Source organism: Vitis riparia, chromosome 4, assembly GCF_004353265.1.
Source record: "Vitis riparia cultivar Riparia Gloire de Montpellier isolate 1030 chromosome 4, EGFV_Vit.rip_1.0, whole genome shotgun sequence".
Taxonomy (NCBI): domain Eukaryota; kingdom Viridiplantae; phylum Streptophyta; class Magnoliopsida; order Vitales; family Vitaceae; genus Vitis; species Vitis riparia.
In genome coordinates this window covers 9,847,025-9,867,491 of record NC_048434.1, presented here as the reverse complement: position 1 = coordinate 9,867,491, position 20,467 = coordinate 9,847,025, and the positions used below count along the sequence as shown (strand labels likewise).

General features: G+C 36.4%; 1 protein-coding gene across 1 annotated transcript in view; it reads right to left on the bottom strand.

The window, feature by feature from the left end:
- Nucleotides 1-20,467, bottom strand: part of LOC117913221 (lysine-specific demethylase JMJ25-like) — a 76,844-nt gene that overhangs the window by 15,500 nt on the left and 40,877 nt on the right. The window contains exons 8-13 of the mRNA XM_034828183.1: nucleotides 13,365-13,417; nucleotides 12,784-13,021; nucleotides 12,306-12,623; nucleotides 5,114-5,186; nucleotides 4,942-5,027; nucleotides 2,502-2,621 (exon numbers count right to left, since the gene is read on the bottom strand). Of these exons, the coding sequence (XP_034684074.1) occupies nucleotides 2,502-2,621; nucleotides 4,942-5,027; nucleotides 5,114-5,186; nucleotides 12,306-12,623; nucleotides 12,784-13,021; nucleotides 13,365-13,417 (888 nt within the window). The remainder of the gene's footprint in view (nucleotides 1-2,501; nucleotides 2,622-4,941; nucleotides 5,028-5,113; nucleotides 5,187-12,305; nucleotides 12,624-12,783; nucleotides 13,022-13,364; nucleotides 13,418-20,467) is intronic.

Here is a 20,467-nt window from a genome sequence, read left to right as displayed (position 1 = left end):
GTATACAATGAGCACCAACAAGCTAAACAAAAAAGAGGATACAAAAAGGAAGGGACTATTTGCTACCAAAATGAGGCTAAATAGTAACTTCAATCTTTTCTAGCATAGGATACCAAAGGCTTTGCATTGTAAGATTGACGTTAAGCCACCAATCTGCTCACCATTTACTTTGATACACAAAAAGGTGCTCTTTTTGAGATTAAACTTCAAACCTAAAATAGTACCACAAACCTAAGAGAATAAACTTCATTTTACATAGGTCATTTGTTCAAGCTCTAGAAAATTTGCAAACTGCAAATGAAACACCTTGACAAGGCTCCTACCCACAAGAAACCCTCCACAATACCATTGTGAAGAGAAAAGGCGACAGTGGGTCACCTTGCCTCAATCCCCTAGAGGCCTTCACTAATGCACCCATTCACTAAAATAGCAAAACTAGATGATAAGAAGTCTCATACCCAGGATCTCCACTTTAGCTGAAAATCTTTACGAAGCAACATATGTTCCAGAAATCCCAAATTCAAATGATCATTAGCCTTCTCAAAGTCAATCTTACGAAAAAAAATAAAAATAAAAATTGCTTCTTCTTATATCCTTTTTTTCATCTACCAATTCATCAATGATTAGAATTGCACGCAAAAGTTTTCTACTCTCAACAAAGGCATCCTGAAAAGGAGAAATAATCCCATGTAAAACCATTTGAATATGTTTGGACAGTGACTAAGCTATGATTTATAAAGATTAGTTACCAAGCTAATGGGTCTAAATTAGAAACACCCTCTGATTCCCCTTTCTTGGGGAATAGAGATATGAAGCATTGGTACTTTTGCTTATTTGCCCACAATCATGAAACTCAGAGAACGCTTTGATGCAATCCTTCTTTATCAAGTTACAACAACCCTGATCAAAACCTAGAGAAGCCATCTGAATCTGGGTCTTAGCTTTGTCCAATTAAGACAGTTTCTTAAGTTTCTTTCTTAAAAAAGAAAGGCCCCTCCAACCAAGCAGCACTTTCCCAAGAAACAGGTAACCAATCCAGACCATCTAATCTCCACTGATCTTCAGATGGACTACTGACGGTCTTGCTACTCCATCATGCACTTCCATTTATTCACTTCTTTGGATTTTTGCTATTATTCAGTCAAATGTGTCAAAATATTGTGTGAATGGCCGAATACCTTGGCCTTGAGTTTTGTATATTATATATAGACTTTACAAGGATGCTATACATGGAAAGCAAATAAAAGCAAATAAATTCCCACATGATTCTAGCCCTATACATGTAAACTATAATCTATCAAATAATGTATGTTAACTGTACAGAAAAATAAATGAAGAAATAAGAAAACAATTGTGGGCTAAAATAAGGAAAGAAGTGTGGACAGCAAAGCTGTCGTTTGACAAAATGTTCTTCTACTTTGTTTTCCTTTTCACTTTTTGATGGTTTAGGTTCTTCATTTTACTTGATGTTTTTCAAAAGGTTCTTTCTTTTATTTCTTTTTTCAATAAAATGGACCAAATGCAAGACAGTTCTACTCAGTCATTCAATAAAATTGGTTTTATTTGTTTTTGTATTTTCTATAGGCAAGGAAGTACAGAAGGTATTTAACCTCAAAAAAGATCAGGATTGGTCCATAAGGAGGTGAAGAAGATGATACAACCTTTTTTTTTCGATAGGCAAATAAGTATTGCAGTGATAAACAGCACCTAATAAAACAGGGGTGTACCCCAGGTACAAGGGGGTAAACTCAAGCTGATGTACAGAGGGGTATACTAAAGTTGATTCAACAAAATAGCAACTACTACCATCACCGGGTATATGAATAAAATCAATACAGTATGCATAGCATTTCTACCTTTGTACTTAATGAATGCTATGGAGCAGATGCCGCAGATTAAAATCTATTCATATATGTATGGATGTGTGCACACATATATGTGCATCTGCATGTCCATGCACGTGTTTCAGCTCATGAATTCTGCCTTCATCGACAGAATCATGAACGAATACGAGCACTTATACTTGAAATGGAATTACCACTATCAAGAAGGCAAAACCAAAGGCAAATTTCTTGATCCATAAAATATTTTAGAAACCAAAAAAGTGCATCAGTGGCCACGATTTGTTCAGGAATTATCACTTTCAGAAAAACAAAAACAAAGCTTATTTACAAAGTCCTGGATCTATGAGATAATTTAAAAACTGAACAATGTATCTATATTTATCACAAATTCCTTAAGTGTGCTAAATAAGGAAGTAGTGATTCTCCCCTATGACTTGTTGCAGCTTCCATACCAACACTAGAAGTCAAAAGGGCTTCTAAATGGTTTATATATATATATTAATTTTGACAAAACCTAGTAATTAGATATGCCAAATCTTAAGGCTGCATCTATAGCCCACGTCATCAACCCAACACAAAAATTAGAAAATTAAAGAATTAACACAAAGGATTTAACCAAAGAAAATATGGTATACTATGAGGAATAAGATAATGTACCTCTAATTTGTCCTCCTTAGCTCTGTGGTTATGCGGAAGAGCACGAAATTCCTCAGTCAAACGCACGCACTCATGAATATTTTCAGGTGAGACAAAATCAAGAGCAACCTTTATGCATGACTGTAAGATACAAAATCACACAAGCAAACACACATGGAAAGAAATGAGGAAGAAAATCAGAAACTGAAATCCAAAAGTAAATGGACCCAAGCAGGAAGCAGAAATGAAATTCAAAAGTAAATAATGAACTCATGCAGGAAAAGTTTTGCCCACCTTTTCTCTTTTTTTTTTTTTTGGGGGGGGGGGGGGGGGGGATATATGTCATAGGCATAAACTACAAGCAAGTTGACGAGATACCCATACTCTGGTTAGAGTCAACATACCAGGCAGAAGTATTTCCAGCAGTCACCTGGATCATTCACTTGCTTTATGTAAATTATATATTCTTTAAACTCTAGTTATTTATAACATTGAAGCAGGACAGCACTAAATAACACCATATACAGTCACTGATCCAGTGAGACAAGGATTAAGGAAATTTAAAATTTAAGATATGTTTTGGAAGAATGGTATTGTGTGCAGGGATGGAATATAGATTGGGTCAGTGAGGTTTAAAGACAGCAAGTTACTTGAGTTCCAAAAAGTTAATTACTAAAATTTCTAGGAGCAACAAATTCATGGTTCAGGTTGTAGAATATGTTTTGATAAATTCATTCAGGTGGGAAGAGGTTCAGGGTTATAATAGTAAAATTTTAATTAGAAAAATGAAGAAAACAGTGGTCACTTCTGGAGTGAATGCAGTAATCTGGACCTGCATATTTAAATTTAACTTAGATGATTAAGCATTTGTGTTGATTTATCAATTAAATAATTGATATACCTAACTGTGCTAAATAATAGTGTTACAAAAATATGTGTGCTAAGTAGTCTATGTAATTAAGCTCACTTAAAAATATTTTAAGCAAGCTTAATTAACAAGAACATTCTTTATAAACCCAGGATTTAGAGAGAGGTGGTGACAATTTTAAGTATTTTATTTGGATTATGAAAGACAAAACTGTATTCCAGCTTACAATGCTATCAATAATGCCTAAATCACGTTATCTTTTAGAGTGCCATTTCATATAATGCTCTTGACGGCAGATTGAGATGAGACACCATTGCCACCATTTGTAGGCCTTGTTCCATAGAAAGATTCTACCAACAGTACCTTGAATTTTAGACCCATAAGTCTGCAGACTAGTGTTTACCAAATTATAACAAAGGTTTAATCCAAACATTTTTTAAGTCAGATTACATGAGGCTCCTTCACAATGAACCGTAGTTGAGGCTAGACAAATCCCAGATGCAGTTATTGTTACTAATTAAATGGTAGATGAGAAACTACATTCAAGTGAAGGAAGAGGATGAATCTCTTGTAGGATTATCTACCACTTTGAGTTGTAGCCTCTTGTTTTCTGTCTGTCTGTCTTTGTGTTTGTTCTTGTTAAACAACCAATTTTCCAATTTTCCTAAAGGCTTAAGCTTGTAAGATTTAAGTTCATAATATATATCATGAGCTCTAACACCCTCCCTTACATGTAGCCTCCTTTGGGCTTACATGTGGGGTTTAATAAATTGGGGAAATAAAGTAGCTCTTTTAGAGTTAATAAATTGAGTAAATGAACATGCGATGAGGTTTGAACACATGACTTTCCACCAAACAAGGCTTTGATAGTATGTTAGACAACCAATTTTCTTTTCTTAAAGGCTTAAACTTGTAAGATTTGGGTTCATAATGTATATCATGAGCTCTAACAATTTTTTACTTATTCTTGTGTTTGTTCTCGGTTCTTTTGTTTATTTATTTATTATTACTATTACTATTATTATTATTATTAATTTTCTTAAAGGCTTCAGTTGATTTAGGTATTATTATTATTATTATCAATAACCAATTTTCTTAAAGGCTTAACCTGATTTGAGTATTTTGTTGTTAGTTCTTTTTTTTTTTTTAAATAATAATAATAATTATTAACAACTAATTTTCTTTAAGGCTTAAGTTGATTTAATTCTTTGTTTTCAGTTCTTTATAACTTGGTATTGGTAAGCACAATGAAAAATGAGAAACCCTTCCAAAATTTACAAGAAAACTGATATTATTATTATGGAAACCAAATCAAAGTACAAGCCAAAATATATAATTATTATTGCAAGGATAACTCATCCTTACAGAACTTTGAAACTCATTTTAATGAATTGCAGGTCTGATGGAAGGGAGGGTAACAAACAAGCAGTTAGGTTTGAAATCCTGACCTCCCAAAAAGCAAGGCTGCGATACCATTTTAAACCATCAACTTGACCTAAAAGATTAAGCTAGTAGGCAATGGGCAAACAATATATATCAAACCAAGTTGGGCTCTAATAGTGTGAAAGAACACAATGCTATGGATTTACAAACCTTAAGATTCCTAACTTGATGAGGACATCCAGCAGGTATAAAGACTGCCTCTCCAAGTTTTTGTACAAATGTCCAAGGTTCAACTCCTACATAAAGCATCAAAGTATAATACTTGAAAAAATTAAGACATCTTTTACAAGAGCAAATAACCTACAGAAAATAATAAACTAACCGAACTCCTCCTTCAGCTTTCTTTTGTGATGCAAAGTCAGGTAGAAAGTTTGATCATGAATAGGGTGAACAACCTATCACATTAGAACAAAATATAAACTACAACAAATAATCATCATAAATTATAATCTTTGTTGCTAGAAATAAAAGCCCTACCATTTACTAATCCAAACATATGATTCAAATCAACTATGAAATCCCAGCCTTGAAGCCTTTAAAGAAGAATCATATGCTATTTGTTGACGAAAATGTCAAATTTAGATCACAAATCCTATGATATCCTAAATCTAAGTGTGAAAGTCCTGGGAGAAACTATGAAGTCAACCCTATCTACTTCCAGAAATTTGGTTTGTTTCCATCCAACCAATGGTAGAAAATAAGCAACAATAAACCTCCATGAATGAGATGTGCAGCTAAAGTTAAACTACAAGTTGTTCTAAATATTTTACATGCAGTAGCAAAATTTAGAACAAGAAATCTCTTCATTAACCCATATGGTATGCCTTGTACACAAACTGCAAAATGCACAAGAAATTTCAACAATATGGTGGAGAATGAAAATTACATGATTCATTTTTCAACTTAAGCTTGCTCAAAAGGCTAAAAAAAACAAGAAATTTTGATCAATTTTCTGAGACTTTAATAGTCACCAAGTAACAAGATAGTTTATTATAAGTAAGAAGTTGGCTGAGTTGACATATAGACTTTCCAAGGTAATATCTAACCTTATGAAAGGACTTTAATTTATAAGATAAGGTGAAATATAGACTTTAAACATGTACACATACTTTGTTTGTCCCCGTTTAATTGATAGACCAATGTAAATGGCATGCTTTATTTCATTAAGAACTTTATATGTGAATATAATTTCTTCTTTGGCAAACATGCTCTTTCATATAAATGAAAAATTAGCATTGTAGGAATGATGTTTATCTTGTAGATTTAAGAACATGTTTCATAAGTTATGTCTTTCTTTTGTTATATCACTTTCATATTCTCCTATAATACAGGGAAAGATTCCTTTTATAGTTTCCAATTTCGATTTGAAGCAAATCTTATTGAAGACTAGAAGAAATTGTGTGAGAAACACGCTTATTGATTTTGGTAATTACAAAGGAAAATATACAACTTAGGATACGAATAGAAAAAGGAAAATAAATATTTGCAATTAAGCTTTCCCAAATAGAATAGAATATCAATTAGAAAATATTGTACAAAATCAGGAATTAACAAATCAAATCATAATTAAGAAAATATAGGAGAAAATTAAGGAAATTAAAGGAAACTAAGGAGATTAAAGATCAATGCACATTCTAACACTCCCTCTCAAGCTACTTTGAAAATATTTTCAATCCCCAACTTGCATGTGATATCTTGAAAGTCAGACTTGAAACACCCTTTGTGAAAATATCAGAAGTTGTCTACTAGCTGGAATAAATGGTGTGCAAATATGTCTACTATCAATTTTTTTTCGTTGATGAAGTGTCTATCAACTTCAACATGTTTTGTCCTATCATATTGTACAAGATCATGTGCAATGCTGATGGTTGTTTTATTATTACAATAGTTTCATAAGTTCTTCTACACCCTTAATTCTTTTAGAATTACCTCCAACCAAAGTAGTTCACATATTCCTTGTTCAAAACTTAGCCTCTACACTAGATTTTGTCACATGGTTTTTCTTTCCTTCTTCTCCAAGCGACTAAATTTCCTCCCACAAAAGTGGGATAACTAGAAGTTGACATGCAATTCATGGTTTACCCTGCCTGGTCCACATTCATATAGGATTCAACCTTAAAGTGATTTTTCCATGAGAACAGTAAACCATTTATAAGAACTCTAATTTACACACTTGCCCACACCAATAGTTGTCCTCAAAACCAGAAGGCATGCTCATGCAGACCTCATCTTCTAGATTTCATATTAAAAAAAAAAACAATTCTAACATTACACTGATGTAAAGGCCAATCAAAATTTGCAACTAGGGTTATAAGAACTCTAATTGTATTCATCTTTGCAACCGATGTAAAAGCTTCTTGATAATCAACTACACAAGTTTTGAGTATATCACTAGGCCACTAATCTAGCCTTACCTTTTTCTTTTTGATAGGTAGAAGCAATTGTATTAAAAAGGCCTGATAAAGAGTGCACAAAAGTATACACGATGTATACAAGACACCTAAGGTCAAAAAAGAAGAGGGCTACACAAAAAAACAACACCCTCGCCTCACTTACAAAATAGCCAAACAATAAAATCAAATAAGGACAATGAGTTAAAACCTAAATGCTCCTTGACCCAATCCAAAAACATGTACGTGATGGACCGTATAATTGTTTGGTCCTCCATTTCAGAATTTTCAAAGGCTCTTCAATTTCTCTCCTTCCATAAGGTCCAAAATAAACAAAAATGAGTTGCTCTCTACACCTTCCTTTTCTTCCCTACAAAAGATCCATGCTAACTAAGAAGGGCATCAATAACTCAAGGTGGCATCACCCACTAAACACCAAACAAAGCAAAAATAAGTTGTAAAAGCATGGCTGCTTTGAGATAGTTAAGAAGAATATGATTTGCTAATTTGACCTCTCCTTAACACAAATAACACCTGCTTGGTAAACACCAACCCTTTCTTTTTAGCTAATCCAAAGTCAAAGTTAAGAAAAATTAACCATCCTCGAGACCTAAGAGTTCCACATAATGCCTAAAGAGAACACCTTCAATCTATAAATTGTTAAGATGAATAAAAGGATTTATCCATAAAGATGTCTCCCTTTGACACCCACCAAACCATGACATCCTCAGCACCTCTTCTGATCGCCTGCCCTTGCAACCTTTTGAAAAAAACTTTCAACACCCTTTTTGTCTTGCGAACACTGGACCCCAACAACCTACTTCCGCTAACTACTCTCATATTTGGTCTACTCAGGCATCTTTAGTGGAGGCTATTGAGAACAACTCTGGGAAAGCCTCATCTAAGGAATCCTCACCACACCACTTGTCCTTTCAAAGTCTCACTCTCCTACCATTTCCTACCTATATTCAACCCTTTTGTTAAACTCCTTCCATCCGCTCCTAACAGCCTTCCACAGGCCCAAACCATAACCGTCCTTTGAATCTCTAGGACACCAACCCCCCCTCTTCCTCCTCATACTTCCCTGCAATCACATGTTTCCATAGGAACTCATTCTTTTATACGAATCTCCAACACCATTTTCCAAGAAGGGCCTTATTCAGAGTAGACAATTTTCTTATACCCAAGCCCCCATCCTTTTTATCCATGTGGGCCATTGACTAGTTCACCATGTGAGGCCTACTTTGGAGATCTCCTCCCCCTCAAAGGAAGTCCCTTTGAATATTCTCCAATCTTAAACTTACCGTACAGGGGATAACAAATAAAGATATGTAGTAGATTGGTAAGCTAGAAAGAGTGCTCTTTACCAAAGTTAGTCTTCATCCTTAAAGTACTGCCTCTTCCAATGAACCCATATGCTTTATATTTTACAATGAAAACCAACTTGCACCCAACTGATTTCTTCCCCTTAGATAGCTCACCAATCTCCCAAACATTATTTTTATACAATCCTCTCATCTCTTCAAGGATAGTCAATCTCCATCTAAAATCTTTTAAAGCCTCTTGTATAGTTTTAGGAATAGTTTCACAAGCCAAGTGACCAATGAAGGCCTTATATTTAGAATTAAGTCCATGAAGCTACAGGAAATTAGAAATAGGGTGTTTAGTGCAAGCTCTAGTACATTTCCTAATAGCAATAGATATATAGAGATCTGAATCAAAGCTAGGAGAAAAAGGAATGGAATGAGTCATACCTAAATCAAGGTCGGATGACTAGTTGTGTGAGGGACAGAGAGGGTCTTCCAACATATTCTCATAATTGCCTTTTTTTTTTTTCCCTCCTTGAATAAGTCAGAAACTCCACTTCATTTTTAGGTCTGGTAGCCATTGGTGATTCAATTCTAGCTTCCTTTTCTGGTTTACTTTTATTATTGTTTTCTAAGCCCATCCTTCATCATTTTCAGCTTCCGCCCATTGTTGCGCCTCATTTTTTTTCATGTAAAACGAGGAATGGGATTATCTAAGACTAATCTTCCTTATAATTTTTCTCCCCTTGAGATTAATCATGGAAAAGTAGGTTTGATCTTCAAAAAATCTCACATCCATAGAAACAAATCTTCTACATGTTGGAGGGTGGTAACACTTGTAACCTTTTTTTAGTTGATGAGTATCCCAAAAATAAACACTTGAGAGCCTCTGGATCTAGTTTAGATTTTTCCTTACTATGAGCATGGACAAGAACAACACAACCAAACACCCTAAGAAGAAGAGAGAGAAATAAATTTTCAAAAGGGAAATAGATACACAAGGTATAAATAGGAGTAGTGGAGTTAAGGATTTGTTAAAGACATATGATTTATGAGAAATGTAGTAGTAAGAACGGCCTCACGCCATATGTGTAGGAGCATTTTTAGGTAAACATCAAAGCTCGAGCAACCTCAAGAAGATGTCTATTTTCTCTCTGTCACTCCGTTTAGTAATATCCCAAAAGCATTATTGAAATATTCACAACCACTACCCATTATCCAATTTATAGTTTAGGGTCAAATTGAGTTTGAACCTTAGTATGGAAATTTTTTAAAGTAGAAGAAACTTCAAACTTATTTTTGAGAAGATACACCAAAGGACCCAAGTACAATCATCTATAAGAGTGACAAACCATTTATAACTTGAGAAGGAGCTAACTGCAATGAACCTCAAACGTCATTATGAAGAGAAAGAAATCAAAGATATTTTATTATTTGAAGACATGATGTTTTCTTGCCAATTCACAACTCTCACATTTAAATTTGGAAAAATCTAGACTAGAGCAAAGATTGGAATACAGTTTTTAAGGACATGAAATAGGGATGGCCATGCCATAGGTGATGCAGCCAGATTTCTTTCACTTGTTCACATTTTCCACTATGATACGTGTGGATAGATGTTCCCTTAGCTTCCAAATAGTACAATCCTTTAGCACTACCAACTATCCTACCTGTTGTTACGTCCTGAAAAACATAATAATCAGGAAAGAAAGTCACAAAAAACAATTAAGGGACTTAGAGATATTGCTGATGGACAAGAAGTTAATGAAACTTTGGGCATATGAAGTACAGAAGAGTGTGTCAAAGAGAGAGGAATAGAAATCTGTCCTTTTTTCACTAAGAGGGGTAAAAGACCCATCAACCACTTTTACCTTGCTTTTTGAACAAGGAAAATAGTTTAGAAAAGAAATGGAATAAAAAATAGGTTAGAAAATAACTAGCATCATTGGCCATGTGATCTGTGGCCCTTGAATCAATTATCCAGGGTCTTGGAGAAAGAGAAATTGCAAGAGTAGATATTACCTGAATGTGCAAAAACACAGGAAGAAGGCACATTTTATGCTTGACCAACCATTTTGTACAAGAGGTCTACTTGTTCCTTTGTGAATGGGGCTCTCCTTGAAGTAGACAGGAGGAGGGGGGGTGTCAGATTGGTTCTTCTGGTGTAGCTTGAATAACACTCTGAAACACCTTGTTATTCTTGTAAGCCAATTTATCCCCTTTTTGTCCAGATTGTGGTTTGCCATGTAATTTCCAGCATGTCTCCTTTGTATGCCTCAACTTATTACAATATTTGCACCACCTTGAATATTTATCCTCACCTCTTTCTGCCCTGCTTTATGAAATCCAGTAACCGAATTTAGTGCAGAATTTTTTAGTGTAAAAGGTCCCAACGTAACTGTTCTTTTGCTCTCCTCACTCCAAACACGAGCATAGATCCCTCTTAGCAAGGAAACAGTCTTTTCCAACAAAAAACTCAAATATCCATTCTTAGTCAAGCAGTTTTTTCATCTTTGCTGTTTTAGTTAGTAGTGGATTCCATCTCAAAATGCTGGTAATGTTCCAATTCCTACCACAAGCTCCGGAATTTGTTATACTATAATGTCAACCAGGACTATTGTTGCTTGGTGTCACAGATTCTATTTTTTAACTCATAGATCTCTGCAAATCTCCCATCTTGGAATACATCTGAGCAATAGCATCCCATATCACCTTTGCTGTTGAGAGAAAAGGATAAATTTAACCAACCTCTAGTTGCATAGAATTTGCAACCATGATATCATCGTGAAATTTTAGGCACCCCATCAATCAAACTTTGGGTTACTAGAATCTGGTTCTTTAATTGTCCTAAGTATACATTCCATTTTCCCTTTACTACTGAGATATAATTTTGCAGCTTGAGACCAATCAAGGAAATTATGACCATCAAGTTTTTTTACTGTAATCTGCAGTGTAGAATTGTCCCCAAGATTCACCACTTTCCATTGAGTTGATTTTTTTTCAAAGGGATCACTTTGAGAGTTCAGACATTTTTCAAAAGAACTCAAACGAGGTTAAGGAAAACAAAGAGTTGAAGGTTAAGAAGGAAAACAAAAAACTGGATCTTCAAGGAGCTTCGACAATGAAGGCTGATGAGGGAAAAGCAAGATTCTGGCAATGAAGACCAGTGAGACTGAACCAAAAGCTGAACCAGAAAGAAATTTTAGAGAAAAAACTACTCTGATACCATGTTGAACAGATAAATTCTGTCAAAAAAAACTCATTGATTTTTGTAATTACAAAACAATATATACAGCTTAAGATACAAACAGAGAAAGAAAAATAAATATTTACGATTTACTTATATCTTGATTCTCCTTAACCGAAGTTTTTCTAACTAGAAATGTCAACTAGAAAATATTGTATAGAATCAGAATTAACAAATTAAATCAGAATTAAGAAAATACAGAAGAAAATAAAGAAATTAAAGAAAACTAAGGAGATTAAAGATCTATGCACATTCCAACAAATCTCTCATGATCCTTCAATTAAAATTGGACTTGATCACTGAAGCAGTAAAATAATATACACATGGGACTGCCATCAAAAACCTATATTTTGCTTATCAGGAATATTCCTTCTTTATGAAAGTACAAAATAACAAGGGAGAATATCATTGAACAAGTTTACTCCAACTAAGTTTCTAAACCAAATATGAAGAGAAACTAAGACTTAATATATTGAATATTGAACCAGTAGATTGACATATGCAAGCAATTGGCTTATAATTCAAGTAGAATACTATTAAAAGTATAATACTTTTTGATGCATTGTTTACCTGCTCAACTGGAGAGCAGTGGGTATGCCTGAATTCCCTGTGATGTTTTCTGAGATACTCCTGGAGCTTGGGAACATCCTGTCTCCGGAAAATGTCCCAAACAGCACCTCCCCCTTCTTTGTCAAATCCAACCAACTTATTTCCAGAAGCCATATGATCATCAGAAAACTCACCTTGCTGGAGCGCTTCATTTGTTGAACAATGTATATCAGAGAAAACAGCATCAACCTCTTCTTGTCTTTCACTTTTTTCCACTTTGGCTCCCCTTCCATTCTCAGACTCTGTGGTGCTAGTAATCTGTTTTGTTAATTTTTTTGACTGGCAACTGAAGCAAAATGTTTTGTCTTTCGCTTCTCTTTCTACCTCGGCCTCTCTCACATCTACCTCCTCTCTAGTTTATCCATCACATCAATGCCAATTTTTCCTTTTGATGGCAAACAAGAAGCTTCATTTATTTTGCTCGAAATGGCATTTTTACTTCATTTTTTCTACTTCTCATATCAAAAACAGCATCTTTGCCTCTATAATTTCCACATTTAGTAACCACGTCAGAATAACCTTCTTCTTTCTGAAATTCAATATCTAACATGTCCCTATCAGATTTGACATCAAATTCCATGCCTTCTTCCTCCACTTTCAGGCTACTTACAGAAAGCTTCTCAACAGGAAGCATGGTAGCAGATTCTTCATTAGTTACAGTCCCTGCACTGTCAAGCCTTTCCCATTAATGGGATTGTTTTCAATTGAAACTTTCTGATCTCCTCCTACATCTAAATGATTGCATGTGCCTTGACTTCAAAGGCAACAGCACTATCATTTTGCTCATCGGTGCCATCAAAGGATGGTTTGCGAATTGCAGGCTTTGTACAAGCCCCACCATTTTCCAGAGTTAAAATGTGCGATGAGGATGGCTCTTCATCATGTAACTTATTGTTGGCTGGCTCCAACTCAGACTTCCCTACACATTCTGGCTGGTGCTTCTCCTCAACTTCTGTGTGAATAGCAGCAAAAAGCTCTTTTGGTCTTGGGCAGCATGACACTTTTCAATTTCTCTATCACAGCAAGCTGCTGAGATGAAAGGTTACTTCCGCAGTATGCATCAAAACATTTACCTGAGTAGTGTTGGTAGGGATTCAATGGTAAGTAGATATTTATGAAAAATGCACAACCAAGGACAACAATAAGACCAGTATATTGGACATTAAAATACAGAAAGGGCAGTTCACAGTCCCCAGTTGATGTTTTGAATTCTGACACAATATGGGTAGTACTGTCTTGTCAGATTCTACTCATGTAGTAATAAACTAAACAGTCATAGAACTGGGTCATTAGCCAAACATAGTGTTCATCCATCCAAGTTAAATTAATTAATTTTTGCAGCCTTGGTTTCAATGGTGTGACAGTGGCTCATGCAACATGACATCAGGTATGCTGAGCTTCCACAAATGTAGCAAGTGAATAGTGAGCAGCCTCATCTTGGGAAGGGAAGTTCTAGCAGGAGTAAGAGAGTTCCTCCAGGGCAGGGCAGGCCAGAGGTAAATTTGCTCTGTTATTAAACATTTGGGAGCTTCTTTTGAATGGATTGAGAAGAAGATCATGAATTGCAGTTGCACATCTAATCATGTCAGGCATGGCAAGGTTCTAGCTTGGCTTCCTAGGGTAAAGTATTAACTCAGGAGCAACTTCAAAGGAGGGGGTTCTTTTTGGCAAATAGGTGCTTTCTTTGTCTAGCCGAAGAAGAAACGGTAGATCATCTCTTACTTCATTGTGTCAAGACGCGGGTCCTGTGGAACCTTCTTTTCTCCCTTTTTGGTGTATATTGGACTCTTTCGTGTACGGTGAAGGCAACCCTTTGGTTGGAATGAAGGGTTTGTGGGGAAAAGGCACAAGAGGGCTTGGAAAATGGCTCATTTATGTATATTTTGGTCAGTTTGGAAGGAGAGAAATAGGCTAGCGTTCGGGAATGAGGAACTCTCACTTCAAAAGTTGAAAAATTCTTTTGTATGTAATCTTTGGTCTTGGATCAAGGGTTCCTTAGTAGAGAGTCATTCTTCTCTTGTAAGTTTTGTAGATTGGGTAGGCTCCTAGTTAGGGAAGGTGGTGTGTATACTCCCTGTATACTTCGAGGGCACCGGTTTTTGGTGTTTTCTCCTTTTGATTAATATATTTACTTATCAAAAAACAAAAAAAAAAAAAAGGAGCAGGAGGTAAGGCTCCAACAAAGATGAATTGTAAAAATTGAGTCAGCTGATTATAATAGGGACATGGATTCAGGCAAGGGAGCTGGTGATGCAAGCAGTTGGACTCTCTTGAAAGTTGACCGATGAAGCTCAGTAACCTTTCTTGGAATCTCAAAGGGCAGGTAAAAGAAAGATGATTAAATACCTTTCTGAGGGCTCATAGGGTTGATACGGTCTGTCTATAAGAGACAAAACTGAACTCTATGCCCAGTGAGGAGATGCACGCTTCATTATTTTCAAAACTGTGGGGATGACGTTGCTTGGTTTTGTTGAGATTACATGGTCCACTGTTGGATGTGGAAAGGGTGGCTTTTCAGGATACAGTTAGCAGGCTGTGACATACCCTTGGTGTATCAGCAGGGAGTTCAATGTGATCTGTTTCCTTGAAAGAGAGGTGATGGATTTTCTGATTATTTTTCTAGTTTGGTTATTCCAAGAAGAATTTGGATGCAACTTTTAATTTCTTGGTTCCTAAAGGAGAGGGATAAAGGATATTTAGAACTTCATACCTATGGGTGGGTAGAAAGGTCATAGGAGTGAGGACGGAAAGGGGCTAATACCAACTCTTGGCTAAGGTCTTGGCTCCAATGAGATTATTAACTCTATGTTCAAAAGTTTGAGGATAGTTATGGCTTGCAAGTTGGACATGGAAAAGGTTAATGATCATGTGAATTGAAACCTTCTCCTGTTAATTATGAGAAAAAAATAAGCTTTTGTGAGAAATAGATTAGGTTGATCAAATTCTGCTCTTCAACGTTAGGTTATCAGCATTGGTTAAAGTGACCTCTTCCAACTTTCCAGTTCGCTTAAGGCAATGAACCGGTTCTCTCCCTATCCTTTTGTGTTAGAGATGAAAACTCTATGTTGTTTTACTTTGCAAGGCTTCAATGGGTGCCTTTATCAATGACTTTAAGGTGAGAGCCAAGGACGGAGAAGGGCGGGACATTCCACACTTGCTCCTTGTCATTAATACTCTTGTGTTGTATAAGGTCCACCATGTTTAGATTTTGTGATACAAGTCTTCTTTTGCTGTCAGGCAATGTCAGGACTAAAGATCAATTTTGGAGAAAAATCAACTCATTTTCATTAGAGAGAATGATAATATGGAAACTCTAGTCTCGATTTAGGGTTGTAGGATTGGTCATTTTATTTCTACCTAGTGGGGCTAGCTATTTGGTGCTCCATTGAACTAAGGCTAGTTTAGGATCTAGTTGAGATAGGGTTCTGAGAAAAGAAAGCCCATTCAGAAAAGTAATATTTATCCAGGGGAGTAGGATTGGTCATTTTATTTCTACCTAGTGGGGCTTGCTATTAGGTGCTCCTTTGAAGTAAGGCTAGTTTAGGATTTAATCGAGGTAGGGTTCTGAGAAAAGTAAGTCCATTCAAAAAAGCAATATCTATCTAGGGGCGAAGATTTGATGTTTGATTAAAAGTACTCTCTAGCTTGTCTATATGTTATATTCATAATTCCAAGGGAAAGGATTCACTCTGAAAAAATTCAAAAGGTTTCTTCAAGAAGGGGGTGAATTGCAATAGACCTAGCCAAGTATGGCACCTATTTGTTCCAATAAGGCAAAGGAAAGATTGGACATTAAGGGTATTTTTTAGGTTTTGGAAAATGGATATTAAGATATTTCCATTAAGCATAATTGGCTTTGAAGGAAAGCAATATGTATAGGGAAGCGGAAGTGCGTAAATTGTATAGAATAAGTCTCTAGAAGGTGAATAAGAGAGGTTAGGTTTCTTTCCATTCTAAGACTAGCATTTGTACAAGAGATTGGTGTAGGAAAAGGTTTTTGAATGATGCTTGGTGTATGGATGCTCCTCAAAGAGAATCTTTTTCCAAGATTTTTCATTATTGCTTCTCAACAAAAGGACCGGGTAGCAAACTCAACACAAGGATGACAGTCAAGGTCAATGGAATCTTTTCTTTTTAAAGACCTTTTACGATTGGTACTTAAAAGTTGATGGAGTTGTTTCTAAATTGCATTCAGTCGAGATGTGGTTGGGCTGGTTTTTAGGATAATGTTATGTAGAAGGCTATGAAAGATGGCCACTTTTGGTTTAAATCATTTTACAATTCTCTAAATTTGGTTGCTTATGGTTATTTCCCTAAAAAGAAGATTTAGTCCCATTTTTAATTGTGAAAGATATTCTCCTTCAATCTTTATTTACTTGGTTTTATAAAGTGGTTAATAATGTTTCTTTCTTAGATTTTAATGATAATTTAGGTAGTGCTTCACACTGTTTTCCCTTGTTGTTATCAACATTTTTTGCTCTCTTTCTATTTAGTGGGTATACTTAGGTTGTATCCCTTCTTTGTTAGGCACCTTCTAACGTGTGTGTCCTAACTATTAAAAAAATTAAATAGATGGAATTGTAAGTGAGAGTTTCCACAAGAAATATTTTAATGTATGATATACACTACAAAAACATTTGTAGATGAAAAAGGGAAGATGGGATGAAAAAACAAAAATAATAAACCTATAACTATATATTTTTTTTTTTTTGATAGGAAACCACACATGAATATATTGATAAGATAAAATAGTACATAAGGAGGATGAGAAATCCTCCCGCCAGAATTAAAAACTAAACAACACAATAAGATAACATGACACTACACCGTCTCATTGGACCTACACACTGCTAGCCAATCTAGTTGTAAAATGTTAAGGGGAATGCCCTTAAACCCCGTTGAGCAAAAAGCCCAAAACGAAGCGATGAAATGAATGGAGTCCCAAAGATTCTCTGAATTCCTAGCTTTGTCCTCAAATATCCTAGCATTCCTTTCCTGCCACACAACCCAAATTAAAGCTATGCACGCATTTTGCCACAAAACCAACCCTCTCTTGGATTTGCCAAAGCCTTTATAATTGATGAACATCATGTCTGATATGCTTTTCGGAGGGACCCAATCCATCTTGGCTAGCTGAAAAAGTCTGTGCCACAACCCCAAAGTCACAGAACAATGAAGGAATAGGTGATCTGCAGATTCTCCTTGCCCCATACACAACTTACAGATGTCAGGGCTAAGAGCTTTGTGGGGTCTCCTCAATTGTAGCAAGTCGTTGGTATTTACCTTCTTGTGTGCCACAAGCCAGACAAAGGCCTTAACTTTGAAGGGAACTTGAGATTTCCATACAAACTTATAAGGGATCAAAGGAGATGAATCAGATGATTGGGATAAGGCTGTAAAGAAGGACTTGACTGTAAACAGTCCTGAAGACAATAAGGACCAAGATCTCGCATCTGAAGCGGAGGTGGATAAATTCATACAATCAATAGAACACATGAGGCGTTCTAGATCTTCTATCTCATAATCGGTTAGACTACGACGGAAATTAAAGTTCCATGAGAAAGGGCGATCCGAACCAAGAATTGAAAATATGGGAACACTTTTATCCATTACTACTCTAAATAGTCTTGGATATTGGTCTTTGAAGATTTGGTCCCCCCACCATAAATCTTCCCAAAAGCGAATTCTTTCCCCGTTTCCTACGACCAACCGAGTATACTTGGAAAAATCCTGAAAGACTTGTGCAATGGCCTTCCAAGGGCAACGATGTGACCACCTGACTAAAGTGTTGGCATCCCAACCATTTGAGTGTGTCCCGTATATGCTAAGAATGACCTGATGCCATAGAGCTGTACTCTCCCTAGGATACCTCCACAACCATTTCCCTAAAAGAGCGCGATTCCTTAAAGGAATCTTCCCAATCCCCAAACCCCCTTTTACCCTCGGCTTACACACAACATCCCATCTAACAAGATGGTCTCTTTTGCCTTCCCCAATCCCTGACCAAAGAAAGTTCCTTTGCATCCTCTCAATTTTTGCAGCCACTGAAGCAGGAATCTTAAACAGAGAAAGAAAGTAGCTAGGGATATGGGAAAGACATGAGTGTAGGAGAGTAATCCTACCACCGAAAGATAAGTAAGCCTTTTGCCACCCGTCTAATCTCCTAGAAATTCTCTCAATCACTGGGTCCCAGAAACCACAAGCGGTTGGATTCCCTCCCAAAGGAAGACCCAGATAAAGTATAGGCCAATCTGAAGCCTTGCAATCAAGCAACAATGCTAACCTAGAAAGATGATCCTGATCCAGGTTGATACCAAATAGATTACTCTTATCAAGATTGACTTTAAGCCCAGAAACTTGACCAAATACTAACAATAAACTCTTAAGAGTTTGCAATTCTTCCTCACTAGAGTTAGCAAAGAAGATGGTATCGTCTGCGAATTGCAGATGAGACACCCTACACCTATTTCTACCTACCCAGAAGCCCTCCAGCAAACTTCTTTCTTCAGCTTTCAACAACATTCTACTCAACACATCTGCAACAATAGTGAACAGGAAAGGGGATAAAGGGTCACCTTGCCTTAAACCTCTAGATGCCTTGACCCACCCTTTAGCATTACCATTCACTAGAATAGCATAAGAGACCGACGACAAACAACCTCTCATCCATTTCCTCCATTTAGGACTAAATCCCTTCTTCTCCAACACATGATCCAAAAAATCCCATTTAACATGGTCATAAGCCTTTTCGAAGTCTATCTTGAATACAACTCCTTCCTCCCCTGATCGCCTTTTCTCATCCACAATCTCATTGGCTATAAGAACTGCATCCAGAATTTGCCTCCCTTTAACAAAAGCACCTTGAGTGTAGTGGATGGTCTCCTGTAGTACTCCTCTTAGACGCCCTGACAAGACTTTTGCTATTACCTTATAGAGACAAGTGATCAGGCTGATAGGTCTAAAATCCGAGATCTTCTTGACTGACTCTTTTTGGGCAACAGAACTATAAGGATGCATTGGTGTTTTGATTAATAATCCCGCTATTGTGAAACTCTGCAAACACCCTCACTAAGTCATCCTTGATCACATCCCAACAATCCTGAAACACTACTATGGTGAAACCATCAGCCCCGGCGCCTTATCCCTATCTAACTGAAAGATGCATTATAGATCTCTACTTCGGAGAAAAGGGAATCCAACCTAGAGGCGCTCTCTTCTAATATAGGGACCACTCATACCCTCTACACTCCACGACTCACCTGGAGACTCGAGTATAGCTTTTGAAATAAAGTAGTATCTCCTCTGTGATGCTCTCGAATTGTCCAACACCAAACCCCTTTCATTCTCCAATAATTGATGAAATTCCTGTTTCGTCTCCCGTTAGCCACTTTGTGGAACAGCTTTGAGTTCAGTACCCGTCTTTAACCCATTTTACCTTGGCTTTTGTCTCCAATGAATTTCTTCCCTCATTATTATTTCCTCTAGCTCCCCTTTTCTTACAGCTCTTTTGAACAGCTAGATCAGAAGAGAAAGTCCCTTCTTGTTCATTGGCATCAATGATAGCTATTTCATCCAATATGGTTTTCTTCCTTTCCTTAAGCATTCCAAAAGTATTCTTATTCCAATCTTTCAATTTTGCCTTAACAAATGTAGCTTCCTCATGAACTTGTGACCTTCCCAACCATTTCCTTCAAATTCTCTCCACCAACTGCTAAAGCTCTCTTTGAAACTATGATGTTGCAACCACATATTCTCAAACCTAAAAGGTGTAGGACCCACTTGAAAGGGTTGTATCCAATACAATCGGCCAATGATCTGATGTCCATCTAGGGAGAACTTCTTGAAGGCTTTGAGGAAATGAGAACTCCCACTCATTTGAATAGAGAAACCGATCCAATCTCTTACACATCGTGACTCTTGCATATTTGACCAAGTAAAAGAGGCATTTCGTAATGGGGATCATGTAATTCACTTTCTTATAAAGCCATCAAAGTCCTCATGCTAGAAGTGAATCTAGATCCACCCAGTTTTTCTGAACTTCTCCTTATAACATTGAATCACCACCTACACACCATGAAGGAGAAGTAAGGCCATAAGGTCTGATAGCTCCACCCAAAATCCTT